The sequence below is a fragment of the Gymnoscopelus braueri genome (genome assembly GCF_963280865.1).
Source record: "Gymnoscopelus braueri genome assembly, chromosome: 6".
NCBI classification, from domain to species: domain Eukaryota; kingdom Metazoa; phylum Chordata; class Actinopteri; order Myctophiformes; family Myctophidae; genus Gymnoscopelus; species Gymnoscopelus braueri.
The window spans coordinates 902,618-920,214 of NC_137607.1; the positions used below are offsets into that span (position 1 = coordinate 902,618).

A 17,597-nucleotide genomic window follows, 5' to 3' on the forward strand; every position below is an offset into this window, starting at 1 on the left:
GACACTGATGTCAGGACAGCAGAGTCACTGATGTCAGGACAGCAGAGTCACTGATGTCAGGACAGCAGAGTCACTGATGTCAGGACAGCAGAGACACTGATGTCAGGACAGCAGAGTCACTGTCCATCTTTCACCGCAGGCTGAAAACCCACCTCTTCAAGAAACACTACCCTTCCTCTTAGCCTGGCCTACTTGTTGTTAACTAGTTGTACGAACTCTTGTTTTATTGTTGTATTGTTTTATTGGATCTTGTTTATTCGACTTATTTGTTTTCGCTCTTGCTCATTTGATTTTGCTATTTGTCTCATCTGTTAAAGAAAGTAGGTAGCTGATATATGTCACTTTTACCTTAGCACTAGGTATACTCTTAGTTGGTGCTCTGGTGATTAGTAGTTTCGTTCCCTACCTATGTTGAATGCACTTATTGTAAGTCGCTTTGGATAAAAGCATCTGCTAAATGACTGTAATGTGAGCTTGTAGATCGGCTATTTTCAATATAGTCCAGGAGTCATAAAGTGAGAGTTTCCAGAAGCAGAGCAGGATGACAGGGTGTTCTGGAGGTTGAGGTGGTTAAAGGCCACAACATTGAAGGACGGAGAGAGAGAGGAAGAGAGAGAGAGAGAGGAAGAGAAGGATAGAGAGAGAGAGAGGAAGAGAAGGATAGAGAGAGAGAGAGGAAGAGAAGGACGGAGAGAGAGAGGAAGAGAAGGACAGAGAGAGAGAGGAAGAGAAGGACAGAGAGAGAGAGGAAGAGAAGGACGGAGAGAGAGAGGAAGAGAAGGACAGAGAGATAAATCTATGCTGCCACATTTCAGCTGCTGTTGGTCCGGTGCCGACCTCTGGATGACCTCTTTGTGACTTTGTGACCTCAGGAGGTTCGAGTCTCTTTCAGGAGGAAACCTTGTAAGTCCAAAATTCATTTATCAGACTCTTTATCCAGAGTCACTTACAGTAAACAAGGTAAACACATACATAGAATACAGAGACAGTGTAGTGTCTCAGTAAACTATAGGATTATAGAATACAGAGACAGTGTAGTGTCTCAGTAAACTATAGGATCATAGAATACAGAGACAGTGTAGTGTCTCAGTAAACTATAGGATCATAGAATACAGAGACAGTGTAGTGTCTCAGTAAACTATAGGATCATAGAATACATAGAGACAGTGTAGTGTCTCAGTAAACTATAGGATCATAGAATACAGAGAGACAGTGTAGTGTCTCAGTAAACTATAGGATCATAGAATACAGAGAGACAGTGTAGTGTCTCAGTAAACTATAGGATCATAGAATACAGACACAGTGTAGTGTCTCAGTAAACTATAGGATCATAGAATACAGAGACAGTGTAGTGTCTCAGTAAACTATAGGATCATAGAATACAGAGAGACAGTGTAGTGTCTCAGTAAACTATAGGATCATAGAATACAGAGACAGTGTAGTGTCTCAGTAAACTATAGGATCATAGAATACAGAGAGACAGTGTAGTGTCTCAGTAAACTATAGGATCATAGAATACAGACACAGTGTAGTGTCTCAGTAAACTATAGGATCATAGAATACAGAGACAGTGTAGTGTCTCAGTAAACTATAGGATCATAGAATACAGAGACAGTGTAGTGTCTCAGTAAACTATAGGATCATAGAATACAGAGACAGTGTAGTGTCTCAGTAAACTATAGGATCATAGAATACAGAGAGACAGTGTAGTGTCTCAGTAAACTATAGGATCATAGAATACAGAGAGACAGTGTAGTGTCTCAGTAAACTATAGGATCATAGAATACAGACACAGTATAGTGTCTCAGTAAACTATAGGATCATAGAATACAGAGACAGTGTAGTGTCTCAGTAAACTATAGGATCACAGAATACAGAGACAGTGTAGTGTCTCAGTAAACTATAGGATCATAGAATACAGAGACAGTGTAGTGTCTCAGTAAACTATAGGATCATAGAATACAGAGACAGTGTAGTGTCTCAGTAAACTATAGGATCATAGAATACAGAGACAGTGTAGTGTCTCAGTAAACTATAGGATCATAGAATACAGAGACAGTGTAGTGTCTCAGTAAACTATAGGATCATAGAATACAGAGACAGTGTAGTGTCTCAGTAAACTATAGGATCATAGAATACAGAGACAGTGTAGTGTCTCAGTAAACTATAGGATCATAGAATACAGAGACAGTGTAGTGTCTCAGTAAACTATAGGATCATAGAATACAGAGAGACAGTGTAGTGTCTCAGTAAACTATAGGATCATAGAATACAGAGACAGTGTAGTGTCTCAGTAAACTAGGATAACAGGTAAACTATAAATCTAGCATCAGTCTAAACAATACAATATCTAAATAATAATATGTACATTGAAACTATAGAAACTATAGGATACCAGGTAAACGATGAACCAGCATTTGTCTAAATACTTTTTTTAGTAAATTTAGAATTCCAGGCTTTTACTTTGAACAGAGTATTTCTACATTGCAGTATTTATACTTTAACTGAAGTAAGAAATGTGAGTACTCTTTCCACCACTGGTCTGATATGAGGTTTCATGGTGACAGTAATAAACTGATATGAGGTTTCTTGGTGACATACAGTAATACATGATGACAGTAAAGCTGAGGTTCTGTGTTCTGTCATGTTAATCACTCTGCTAACACCACTTCCTGTTTCAGCTCTCTGTTGTTCAGACAAACAGGAAGTGTTGGCACGGCGATGCGTGGAGGAGGTGAGGGTTTGTGTCGGGGCAGAGAGGTGGTCAAAGTGCGGTGCGGTGCGCTTTTTTTTTTTTTTTCTAAATAAAATGTTAGATCTTTTTTCAAATGTTATTATTATTATATATATTTTTTCAAATATTATTATTATTTTATAAAAGAAACTGTTTTTTATATTATATTATTTATTATAATATATTATTATTATATATAATAATATATAATATATATAATAATATATATATATAGTATATATATAATTATTATATATTATATATATATTTTATATTATATATATTATTTATTATATATTATTTTATATAATATTTATTTTTAAAAAAAATCTGGGGGCTGGGGGGGTGCATAGAGGGCCACATATTATCTCTTGAAACGGGCCCCCAGATCACTAAGGCCGCCCCTGACTTTACTGGAGTATTTCCAATTGTCAATACTTTTACTTCTACTCCATTACATCTCAGAGGCAAATATTGTACTTTTACTCCACTACAATTATTTGAAAACTAGTTACTAGTTACTTTGCAGATATTAATTATTAATTATTATATTAAAACATACATTAACCACTTCAGCCCTATTTTATACCTAGGCTATTTGAAAATAGCAGATCTACAAGCTCACAACATGTCGCATCGCGACAGTTATTTTGTGGACCAGTAGCGTTTACTGTTTACTCACTCTTTGGAAGGACTTGGTCTCTGAACATACTGTTATAATAGCATTCTATTGTGAGCTTGCAGATCTGATAGATATGTCGTGTGAAAACAGGAGGGCTAGTACACAATGCCTGAGGGCCTCCGGTAGGTCAACAGGGGTCAAGTGTCTGAGCTGGTATTTATAGCTCTGTGGAGCATGCTGCTGACATGAAGATATATGGACCACATGAGCTGCTGGATGAATCTAGAACAGCAGCGGTTCTCAGGAGGTGGAGCGGAAGGTTCCCGGTTTGATCCCGGCCGCTCTAAAAGAGCACTTACAGGTGGCTGCAATTCGGAACTGTTTAGAGCTGTTTACTGTACATATTTTCCTTTTTCTTTCTCGTTTATATGATGTTTTTTGTATATTTGTCTGTCATTAAATGTTTCGATGAATTGAGTACAAAGGACCCCAATGGAAACAAGCCATGTTGCTTTAAAGTCCTCTTAGCAGACCTTGTATCGAACTGTACTTTATGTGCTTTTTTGGGCAAAGTATTCAATCAATCAAAACATAATGTGGACCCTAAGAGCATCTTTAAAATCACACAGTTCAGCAGAAACCCACTGTCTGCAGATAGAAGCTTTACACCACTCATCTATCTATCAATCAATCAATCAATCAATCAATCAATCAATGACCTCAGTACATCTCCACATGCAGTAGTATAATGTGTGTCTGCTTTGACCTCTGTTAGGGTCAGTGAGTGGATGTCTTTATACCAGCACTCAGCAGTTACGGGGTTAAGTGTGTTGTTCTACGGACACTTCAACACATGGACTGTGTGTGTGTGTGTGTGTGTGTGTGTGTGTGTGTGTGTGTGTGTGTGTGTGTGTGTGTGTGTGTGTGTGTGTGTGTGTGTGGTGGTGTCATAGTGAGTGCAGACAGTCTCTTTACCCTCTCAGCTCTGTTCTGATAAGATTTAACACACTGTCAGGTCAGCCAGTTCACACAAACTCTGTGTTTTTAAATCTAATGTTTTATGTATTTATTTATCTCTGCTGTACATTGGTTTATGACTGTCTTTGTTGTTACATGTTGTTATTACACTGATTGTCCTGTGGCTATGATAGAACACAATGTGTTATCACTTACTTTACTTTACTTTACCTTTACTTTACTTTACTTTATGTCTGCTTTTATTTATTCTGGGACCACAATGGATTTAACCCATTCAGACCAGGAAAGCATCTGTGTAACCACTTTATCCACATTTAACACTTTGGCTAGTCCAAAAAATAGCAGATCTACAAGCTCATAACGCTATGAGCTTGTAGATCTGCTATTTTTGAAAAATCTTGGCCATTTGTGCAAATAATAGAATATACAGAAGACATTTGTAGAATCACCAGAAGCAAAGATTTGAGTTACAAATGTTTGCTTTCAAAATGATATTATATTCAAAGATGTGCACACATTAATGCAGATCTGATCTACAAGCTCATAACACGGCACTCAGTGCCATGCTTGTAGATCTGCTATTTTTGAATAGCCAAAGAAATGTAAAAATGACACTGATTCTTTCCTGATCTAAATGGAATGAAGGCTTTTGTATGACGTTTTGTGTTATCCTGGTTCTATTGTGATGCACATTTATCTCACAAGCTGACAACGCGTTGTGAGCTTGTAGATCTGCTATTTTCAAATAGCCTATATGTGTAAAATAGAGCTGAAGTGGTTAATGTATGTTTTATAATGTAATAATTTATATCTGCAAAGTAACTAGTAACTAAAGTTTTCAAATAATTGTACTGGAGTAAAAAGTACAATATTTGTCTCTGAGATGTAGTGGAGTAGAAATAAAAGTACTGAAAATTGGAAATGCTCCAGTAAAGTACAAATACTTCAAATCAACTGCAGTCGTCTTTAAGTCTCAGTTTAACTCTGAATGAAGTGACTTTAAACACAACATTAACTTCTTCACTGCTGCTCACTTCCTGTTGGCCTGCACTGACCCACTCTGTCTCTACGAGACAAACACCACATGTTGACCCTCTGAACCACACACACACACACATACACATACACGCACACATACACATGCACGCACGCACGCACGCACGCACGCACGCACGCACGCACGCACGCACGCACGCACGCACGCACGCACGCACGCACGCACACACACACACACACACAGGGGCGCCGATATTTATAAGCTTTAGTGGGTGCGCAACCTGGCACACATGCAACGCGCTGTCTGTTTTGCCAGCGAAAAAATGTGCGGGTTTTGGGGGGGTTTTGTAACTTTATTTTGGTTAATTTGGTTTATTCAGTGGCGATCTGAACCAGGCGATCTGATTTTGAAAAATAAATAAATATATATATATATATTTTTTTTTGACCAGCACCCAGTGGGTGCTTCAGCCCCGAGGCACCCACAGTATCGGCGCCCTTGCACACACACACACACACACACACACACACATACACATACACACACACACACACACACACACACACACACACACACACACACACACACACACACACACACACACACACACACACACACACACACACACACACATACATACATACACACACACACACACACATACACATACACATACACACACATACACATACACATACACGGACACGCACACGCACGCACACTGTGTCCTCCCACCAACACACTAACCACACACGCACACACACACACACGCACGCACACACACACTATACACACACGCACCCACACACTGTGTCGTCCCACTAACACACTAACCACACACACACACACACACAAGTAAATAGTAATCATTTTTAAATAATTTTAGTGGAGTAAAAAGTACAATATTAGATAGATGTAGTGAAGAAGTAAAAGTATTGAAAATGGACACTTAAAAGTAAAAATACCAATGTTTACCTATGTACAGTACTTGAGTAAATGTACTTAGTTACTTTCCACATATAGCTGATGTGAAATCTAGACACTATGATCTGTGAACCATTACCACACACACACACACACACACACACACACACACACACACACACACACACACACACACACACACACACACACACACACACACACACACACATACACACACACACACACACACACACACACACACACACACACACACACACTGAACTCTCCACATATGCCTCTCATCATAGAGGTCAGGTTATATATAGAGGAAAAGGAAGGTTTCCGGTTCAATCCCCTGCAGCTCCCCTGAGTGTGGAAGCTTGTTCTTGAGCAAAACACTGAACCCCAACTCTGTCCTGATTAACAGCTTGGTGCCTTGCATGATTTACTGTGTGTGTGTGTGTGTGTGTGTGTGTGTGTGTGTGTGTGTGTGTGTGTGTGTGTGTGTGTGTGTGTGTGTGTGTGTGTGTGTGTGTGTGTGTGTGTGTGTGTGTGTGTGTGTCTGTGTGTGCACAATGTTGTGAGCTTGTAGATCTGCTATTTTTGCTCACGCACGCACGCACACGTATAAAGTTCCCAGGAAGTTATCCCCATGGTGCTCCAGGCTCCAGAGCCAATCAGATCCTCTGATTCCAGCGGCCCCAGTCCAAATGAATACTAATGAGCTGGTTGTCATGGAGATCTGTTCTTCTGTGTAACCGCGGGCGACCGTACAGCCTGGAGACTTTGTCCTCATCTAGGTCAACAAACACACTGCTGTTACCATGGCAACAAGAACCTGAAACCTGCCTGGAAGAGAGCAAACTGACTGAGAGATTTATATTATTATTGTAATTATGATTGTGTTAATACCAAGGAGACACTGTATTAGTATTAGTATTTGAGTTAGTGTGATGGAATTTTTCTTTATTGATATTGGACCATTAAGAGCGGGAAGGCATCTGTGTGTCATTTTTTTATTTCTTTGGCTATTCAAACATAGCAGATCTACAAGCTCATATCGTGGCACCGAGTGCTGTGCTATGAGCTTGTAGATCTGCTATTTCTTTGAAAAATCGTGAACATTTGTGCAAATCTTTGAATATATATATTTTTGAAAGCGAACATTTGTAACTCAAATCTTTGCTTCTGGTCTTTGGTCCCTGGAACTACATATTTTACAAATGTTCACTTTAGAAATATATATATTCAAAGATTTGCACAAATATTCATGAATTTTCCAAAATAGCAGATCTACAAGCTCATAGCGCTGCACTCGTAGATCTGCTATTTTTGAACAGCCAAATACATCTAAAATGACTCAGATGAGTTCCCGTTCTTAATGTATTATTGATATTAGGTATTGTTTATTTGAATATAAATTATTTTGACACCGTTCTGAACCCTCTGTATAATATAGAGTCTATTAGAGATTTAGTGGAAAATGACCAGATGTCAGGATTATAATGAACTCTAGTTTGAGATGATGTAATGAGGCCTAAAAAATACACAACCATCTCCTCCATCCATTGGAGATGGAAACATATTGTTCTGTCTGTCTGTCTGTCTGTCTGTCTGTCTGTCTGTCTGTCTGTCTGTCTGTCTGCCTGTCTGTCTGTCTGTCTGTCTGTCTGTCTGTCTGTCTGTCTGTCTGTCAGCAGGAGAACCTGGAGACCATTAAGGTCTTAATATTTTTCACTATTAACCGTATTGCTTCTAAGATCATCTGACTTTCTGATATGAACACTAATATATATAATATATATTAGTGTGTGTGTGTGTGTGTGTGTGTGTGTGTGTGTGTGTGTGAGTGTGTGTGTGTGTGTGTGTGTGTGTGTGTGTGTGTGTGTGTGTGTGTGTGTGTGTGTGTGTGTGTGTGTGTGTGTGTGTGTGTGTGTGTGAAGGCGTGCATGTTAGTGTCTCTGTGGGAAGTGCGTGGGTCTGACAGTTGGATCAGTGGGAAATGTGTGGTTAGTGGTTTATGGTCGTTGGTCAGTAAGTGTGTGGTTTGTGTCTTAATGAGAAACAGGCCTTCAGGAAGTCTTTCTCTGTTCTGATGTTACTGTGTTTCACTGACTGTAGTGGATCACACTGTTCTGATGTTACAGTGTTTCACTGACTGTAGTGGATCACACTGTTCTGATGTTACAGTGTTTCACTGACTGTAGTGGATCACACTGTTCTGATGTTACAGTGTTTCACTGACTGTAGTGGATCACACTGTTCCTGTTCTGATGTTACTGTGTTTCACTGACTGTAGTGGATCACACTGTTCCTGTTCTGATGTTACTGTGTTTCACTGACTGTAGTGGATCACACTGTTCTGATGTTACTGTGTTTCACTGACTGTAGTGGATCACACTGTTCTGATGTTACTGTGTTTCACTGACTGTAGTGGATCACACTGTTCTGATGTTACTGTGTTTCACTGACTGTAGTGGATCACACTGTTCTGATGTTACTGTGTTTCACTGACTGTAGTGGATCACACTGTTCTGATGTTACTGTGTTTCACTGACTGTATAGTGGATCACACTGTTCTGATGTTACAGTGTTTCACTGACTGTAGTGGATCACACTGTTCTGATGTTACAGTGTTTCACTGACTGTAGTGGATCACACTGTTCTGATGTTACTGTGTTTCACTGACTGTAGTGGATCACACTGTTCTGATGTTACTGTGTTTCACTGACTGTAGTGGATCACACTGTTCTGATGTTACTGTGTTTCACTGACTGTATAGTGGATCACACTGTTCTGATGTTACTGTGTTTCACTGACTGTATAGTGGATCACACTGTTCTGATGTTACTGTGTTTCACTGACTGTAGTGGATCACACTGTTCTGATGTTACTGTGTTTCACTGACTGTAGTGGATCACACTGTTCTGATGTTACTGTGTTTCACTGACTGTAGTGGATCACACTGTTCTGATGTTACAGTGTTTCACTGACTGTAGTGGATCACAATGTTCCTGTTCTGATCGGCTCACATCTCTGGGACTCCATCCAGAACAGACACAGCTGGAGGTGAAACACTCTGATGGAACCTTATTGTCCTTCTCAAACCTTTGATTTAGTCAATGAGAGAGAGAGAGAGAGAGAGAGAGAGAGAGAGAGAGAGAGAGAGAGAGAGAGAGAGAGGGAGAGGGAGAGGGAGAGGGAGAGGGAGGGAGAGGGAGGGAGAGGGAGAGAGAGAGAGACAAAACATCTTATAAAATAAGAGTCATTTAAATAAGAAACTGAATAATTTAAATATATTTGTTGTGGACGGTAGGGGTTAACTGCTAGCCTGGTGTTGTCCAGACTGATAACATGGATTGACTCTCATGTTCCTGCTGTCAGTCTGCCTTGCTCAACGAGCCCTCTGTACCATGGTGGGGGTTGAGGGGGGTTGGATTGGAACCATGTGACGTGATCATGTGATCACGTGATCAGCTGTTGCTGTGTCCTATTGGCTCACTGTTCACTAACCATCAATGAATGAAGCAGAGCAACAATGACACCTAGTGGTGAACATCAGTCATCACACTGTGTCACTACATTACATTACAGTCATTCAGACGCTTCTATCCAAAGCGACTTACAATAAGTGCATCAATATAGGTATAGGTAGGGAACAAAACTACCAGAAGCACATTAAATGCATTCTCTTTTTTCCCTCTACACTGAAAATAGCTGATTTACAACACGCTGCAACACGTTGTGATCTTGTAGATCTGCTATTTTCAGTGAGCGAGCGTTCTTGTATTCCAGTCTACTACCCAGGAGGGCTTAGGGATCTATGGCTGTTTATCTGGAATACATTAAATGTATGTAGGTCACCTAGGTCATACATGGGCCACATGCAGCCCCCACCTTCACTTAATGCAGCCCACAGGTTAATATCAGAATAGTGATATATTATATAGTGATATATTATATAGTGATATATTATATAGTGATATATTATATAGTGATATATTATATAATGATATATTATATAGTGATATATTATATAGTGATATATTATATAGTGATATATTATGTAGTGATATATTATATAGTGATATATTATATAGTGATATATTATATAATGATATATTATTGATTTCAGCTGTTATGATTCCTAACATGTAAACATGACCCACTTTAATGACTTCACTCTATATTAGTAGCTTAATGACTAGTATTAACATTCTATTGTCTTTTTTATGTCCAATGTATTTATATTTAAGTTCATAAGTTAACATAAGTATAACTAAATGCATTTGAAATTAAACAAAAATGGTACTTTTCAGGATTCCAATTCAAAAATAGCAAAACAAAAATCAGGATTCCAATTCAAAAATAGCAAACATAGCAGATCTACAAGCTCAAAACGTGTCGCAGTGCGACGCGTTTTGAGCTTGTAGATCTGCTATTTTTGCAATTGTTTTGCTCCTCAAGCTCTCGCGTTCGACGTGTAGAATGACGTCACCGGGATCCATTCACTCAGCATGCTGCTGTTCCGGATCCGGTCTAGAGCGGAAACGGTGAGCATGTGAAAATCACCGGATTCGGTAGGCGGGCTCTAGACCGGAAACAGAGCGCTGGTGCGGGGAGCTTTGATCCTATTGGCTGAACGCTCCGCCCCTCGCCGCCTCAGATTGGCTGAACGTTCTATATTATAGTGATATATTATATAATGATATATTATATAATGATATATTATATAGTGATATATTATATAGTGATATATTATATAATGATATATTATATAGTGATATATTATATAGTGATATATTATATAATGATATATTATATAGTGATATATCATATAGTGATATATCATATAGTGATATATCATATAGTGATATATCATATAGTGATATATTATATAATGATATATTATATAGTGATATATTATATAGTGATATATTATATAGTGATATATTATATAATGATATATTATATAGTGATATATTATATAGTGATATATTATATAGTGATATATTATATAATGATATATTATATAGTGATATATTATATAATGATATATTATATAATGATATATTATATAGTGATATATTATATAGTGATATATTATATAATGATATATTATATAGTGATATATTATATAGTGATATATTATATAATGATATATTATATAGTGATATATCATATAGTGATATATTATATAGTGATATATTATATAGTGATATATTATATAGTGATATATTATATAATGATATATTATATAGTGATATATTATATAGTGATATATTATATAGTGATATATTATATAGTGATATATTATATAATGATATATTATATAGTGATATATTATATAGTGATATATTATATAGTGATATATTATATAATGATATATTATATAGTGATATATTATATAATGATATATTATATAATGATATATTATATAGTGATATATTATATAGTGATATATTATATAGTGATATATTATATATTATATAGTGATATATTATATAGTGATATATTATATAATGATATATTATATAGTGATATATTATATAGTGATATATTATATAGTGATATATTATATAGTGATATATTATATAGTGATATATTATATAATGATATATTGTATAGTGATATATTATATACTGATATATTATATAATGATATATTATATAGTGATATATTATATAATGATATATTATATAGTGATATATTATATAGTGATATATTATATAATGATATATTATATAGTGATATATTATATAGTGATATATTATATACTGATATATTATATACTGATATATTATATACTGATATATTATATAGTGATATATTATATATTATATAGTGATATATTATATATTATATAGTGATATATTATATAGTGATATATTATATACAGTGTTGGAATAGTTACTACAACATAGTAATATGTTACTTATTACATATTACTTGTTTAAAAAGTAATGTAGTTACTTTACTTATTACTCCCTGCCAAAAGTAACTAGTTACTTATTACTTAGTTACTTTTTTTTTTCTCGCCCCCAGTAATTGCATCCTTTCTCCCCAAAAGTCTGACTTTGCATTTTCAACATTAGCAGTTGTTTTTTTTCTCTTTTCTGCAGCCTACATTGTAAAATCCTCATTGTTGATTTAACTCTGAAAAGTGTTCTGTACACATGACGGGTCCATTTGGTTCTATTTGTACACTCATTTCAATTATATTAACACTAAGACTTTTACTGTGTATGAATTCATAACTTACAGACTAAATGAAAACCATTTGACTATGAATTGAATACTAAGAACCTCAATGGAAACAAGACCGCAAGGACTTTTTTGGAAGTATTTTAAATGTATTTCATGTATTTTTTGCCTAAAAAAATATTCAAATTCAAACACCTGGGCTCAAACAGATAATGACTCATCATGAGACACAATCTTTGAACAACTTCTTTCAAACTTTCAAAAAGTAATAAATTACTTTTTGAAAAAAAGTAAAGGTAATAATATTACTCAAAACGTGAAAGTAATTAGTTACGTTACTAGTTACTGGGAAAAAGTAATAATATTACTTTAAGTTACATATTACTTTAGTTACTTTCCAACACTGATTATATAGTGATATATTATAAAATGATATATTATATAGTGATATATTATATACTGATATATTATATAATGATATATTATATAGTGATATATTATATAATGATATATTATATAGTGATATATTATATAGTGATATATTATATAATGATATATTATATAGTGATATATTATATAGTGATATATTATATAGTGATATATTATATAGTGATATATTATATACTGATATATTATATACTGATATATTATATATTATATAGTGATATATTATATACTGATATATTATATACTGATATATTATATACTGATATATTATATACTGATATATTATATACTGATATATTATATACTGATATATTATATATTATATAGTGATATATTATATAGTGATATATTATATAGTGATATATTATATAGTGATATATTATATACTGATATATTATATACTGATATATTATATATTATATAGTGATATATTATATAGTGATATATTATATAGTGATATATTATATAGTGATATATTATATATTATATAGTGATATATTATATAGTGATATATTATATAGTGATATATTATATAGTGATATATTATATACTGATATATTATATATTATATAGTGATATATTATATACTGATATATTATATACTGATATATTATATACTGATATATTATATACTGATATATTATATATCATATAGTGATATATTATATAGTGATATATTATATAGTGATATATTATATAGTGATATATTATATAATGATATATTATTGATTTCAGCTGTTATGATTCCTAACATGTAAACATGACCCACTTTAATGACTTCAGTCTATATTAGTTGCTTAATGACTAGTATTAACATTCTATTGTCTTTTTTATGTCCAATCAAAAATTGCAAAACAAAAATCAGGATTCCAATTCAAAAATAGCAAACATAGCAGATCTACAAGCTCAAAACGTGTCGCAGTGCGACGCGTTTTGAGCTTGTAGATCTGCTATTTTTGCAATTGTTTTGCTCCTCAAGCTCTCTCGTTCGACGTGTAGAATGACGTCACTGGGATCCATTCACTCAGCATGCTGCTGTTCCGGATCCGGTCTAGAGCGGAAACGGTGAGCATGTGAAAATCACCGGATTCGGTAGGCGGGCTCTAGACCGGAAACAGAGCGCTGGTGCGGGGAGCTTTGATCCTATTGGCTGAACGCTCCGCCCCTCGCCGCCTCAGATTGGCTGAACGTTCTGCCGCCGGTAAACAGCGCCATAATCAATGTGTTCCGTCCCGGTGTGTTTGTTATGAAGATACTTTATACTTTATATAACTTTATCATTCATTAATAGAGTTATAAATGAACTACACGTTGTTTTGAAACTCCTCATTAAACTACAGCCTCTATATACTCTATATGAGGCTACTTGATGCTAAGCTAACCTAGTAGTTACTTTCTATGAGGCTACTTGATGCTAAGCTAACCTAGTAGTTACTCTATATGAGGCTACATGATGCTAAGCTAACCTAGTAGTTACTTTCTATGAGGCTACTTGATGCTAAGCTAACCTAGTAGTTACTTTCTATGAGGCTACTTGATGCTAAGCTAAGAAGCTAACGGTAAGACTGAAGACGACGCTAGCCTGGCTAATGCTGCTAGTGTTTACTTTGTTACATTTTTAATTGTAACCTTAACGGTGTTTAAAGTGCTTTAATTATAACGTTAATTTATTTTAATGTTGAATTCCGTCAGATATGAGCTGTCAGGAGTCAAGTTCATGTATTTTAATATATTTTAATGTATTTTAATAATGTTTATTTGGTCAGATATGAGTTGTCAGACTAACATTAATGTATTTTAATGTTTATTTGGTCAGATATGAGCTGTCAGACTAACATTAATGTATTTTTGCTGCCTCTCTGATGTCTCTCTGCTGTCTGTTGCTGCCTCTCTGCTGTCTGTTGCTGTCTCTGCTGTCTCTCTGCTGTCTGTTGCTGCCTCTCTGATGTCTCTCTGCTGTCTGTTGCTGCCTCTCTGCTGTCTGTTGCCTTGCCTCTCTGCTGTCTCTCTGCTGTCTGTTGCCTTGCCTCTCTGCTGTCTCTCTGCTGTCTGTTGCTGCCTCTCTGATGTCTCTCTGCTGTCTGTTGCTGCCTCTCTGCTGTCTGTTGCCTTGCCTCTCTGCTGTCTCTCTGCTGTCTGTTGCCTTGCCTCTCTGCTGTCTCTCTGCTGTCTGTTGCTGCCTCTCTGCTGTCTCTCTGCTGTCTGTTGCTGCCTCTCTGCTGTCTCTCTGCTGTCTGTTGCTGCCTCTCTGCTGTCTCTCTGCTGTCTGTTGCTGCCTCTCTGCTGTCTCTCTGCTGTCTGTTGCTGCCTCTCTGCTGTCTGTTGCCTTGCCTCTCTGCTGTCTCTCTGCTGTCTGTTGCCTTGCCTCTCTGCTGTCTCTCTGCTGTCTGTTGCTGCCTCTCTGATGTCTCTCTGCTGTCTGTTGCTGCCTCTCTGCTGTCTGTTGCCTTGCCTCTCTGCTGTCTCTCTGCTGTCTGTTGCTGCCTCTCTGCTGTCTCTCTGCTGTCTGTTGCTGCCTCTCTGCTGTCTCTCTGCTGTCTGTTGCTGCCTCTCTGCTGTCTCTCTGCTGTCTGTTGCTGCCTCTCTGCTGTCTCTCTGCTGTCTGTTGCTGCCTCTCTGCTGTCTGTTGCTGCCTCTCTGCTGTCTGTTGCCTTGCCTCTCTGCTGTCTCTCTGCTGTCTGTTGCCTTGCCTCTCTGCTGTCTGTTGCTGCCTCTCTGCTGTCTGTTGCTGCCTCTCTGCTGTCTGTTGCTGCCTCTCTGCTGTCTGTTGCCTTGCCTCTCTGCTGTCTGTTGCTGCCTCTCTGCTGTCTGTTGCCTTGCCTCTCTGCTGTCTGTTGCCTTGCCTCTCTGCTGTCTGTTGCTGCCTCTCTGCTGTCTGTTGCTGCCTCTCTGCTGTCTGTTGCTGCCTCTCTGCTGTCTGTTGCCTTGCCTCTCTGCTGTCTGTTGCTGCCTCTCTGCTGTCTGTTGCCTTGCCTCTCTGCTGTCTGTTGCCTTGCCTCTCTGCTGTCTGTTGCTGCCTCTCTGCTGTCTGTTGCTGCCTCTCTGCTGTCTGTTGCCTTGCCTCTCTGCTGTCTGTTGCTGTCTCTCTGCTGTCTGTTGCCTTGCCTCTCTGCTGTCTGTTGCTGCCTCTCTGCTGTCTGTTGCCTGCCTCTCTGCTGTCTGTTGCCTTGCCTCTCTGCTGTCTGTTGCTGCCTCTCTGCTGTCTCTCTGCTGTCTGTTGCCTTGCCTCTCTGCTGCCTGTTGCCTTGCCTCTCTGCTGTCTGTTGCTGCCTCTCTGCTGTCTGTTGCCTTGCCTCTCTGCTGTCTGTTGCTGCCTCTCTGCTGTCTGTTGCCTTGTCTCTCTGCTGTCTGTTGCTGCCTCTCTGCTGTCTGTTGCCTTGCCTCTCTGCTGTCTGTTGCTGCCTCTCTGCTGTCTGTTGCCTTGTCTCTCTGCTGTCTGTTGCCTTGCCTCTCTGCTGTCTGTTGCTGCCTCTCTGCTGTCTGTTGCCTTGCCTCTCTGCTGTCTGTTGCTGCCTCTCTGCTGTCTCTCTGCTGTCTGTTGCCTTGCCTCTCTGCTGTCTGTTGCCTTGCCTCTCTGCTGTCTGTTGCTGCCTCTCTGCTGTCTGTTGCCTTGCCTCTGCTGTCTGTTACTGCCTCTCTGCTGTCTGTTGCCTTGTCTCTCTGTTGTCTGTTGCCTTGCCTCTCTGCTGTATGTTTCTGCCTCTCTGCTGTCTGTTGCCTTGCCTCTCTGCTGTCTGTTGCTGCCTCTCTGCTGTCTGTTGCCTTGTCTCTCTGCTGTCTGTTGCCTTGCCTCTCTGCTGTCTGTTGCTGCCTCTCTGCTGTCTGTTGCCTTGCCTCTCTGCTGTCTGTTGCTGCCTCTCTGCTGTCTCTCTGCTGTCTGTTGCCTTGCCTCTCTGCTGTCTGTTGCCTTGCCTCTCTGCTGTCTGTTGCTGCCTCTCTGCTGTCTGTTGCCTTGCCTCTGCTGTCTGTTACTGCCTCTCTGCTGTCTGTTGCCTTGTCTCTCTGTTGTCTGTTGCCTTGCCTCTCTGCTGTATGTTTCTGCCTCTCTGCTGTCTGTTGCCTTGCCTCTCTGCTGTCTGTTGCTGCCTCTCTGCTGTCTGTTGCCTTGTCTCTCTGCTGTCTGTTGCCTTGCCTCTCTGCTGTCTGTTGCTGCCTCTCTGCTGTCTGTTGCCTTGCCTCTCTGCTGTCTGTTGCTGCCTCTCTGCTGTCTGTTGCTGCCTCTCTGCTGTCTCTCTGCTGTCTGTTGCCTTGCCTCTCTGCTGTCTGTTGCCTTGCCTCTCTGCTGTCTGTTGCTGCCTCTCTGCTGTCTGTTGCCTTGCCTCTGCTGTCTGTTACTGCCTCTCTGCTGTCTGTTGCCTTGCCTCTCTGCTGTCTGTTGCCTTGCCTCTCTGCTGTCTGTTGCTGCCTCTCTGCTGTCTGTTGCCTTGCCTCTCTGCTGTCTGTTGCTGCCTCTCTGCTGTCTGTTGCCTTGCCTCTGCTGTCTGTTACTGCCTCTCTGCTGTCTGTTGCCTTGTCTCTCTGCTGTCTGTTGCCTTGCCTCTCTGCTGTCTCTCTGCTTTGAAACCTGTGTGTACAAAGCTAAACACAGTGTTGAATAATGTGAATAACCATAGCATATTGTAGTTAATGTTTCTTGGCTAACCTTTTTCCTGCAGGAAACCCTGGCGTTAACATCAGTGTCTGTCTGCCTG

At 38.4% G+C, this 17,597-nt stretch overlaps 1 protein-coding gene across 1 annotated transcript in view; it reads left to right on the top strand.

Moving 5' to 3' along the window:
• Nucleotides 1-2,721: 2,721 nt before the first annotated feature.
• The window catches only part of stil (STIL centriolar assembly protein), a gene marked incomplete at its 5' end in the record, with an annotated part of 60,230 nt that continues 45,354 nt past the window's right edge, over nucleotides 2,722-17,597 (top strand). Inside the window, one exon of the mRNA XM_080429906.1 lies at nucleotides 2,722-2,779. Within this exon, the coding sequence (XP_080286032.1) occupies nucleotides 2,722-2,779 (58 nt within the window). The remainder of the gene's footprint in view (nucleotides 2,780-17,597) is intronic.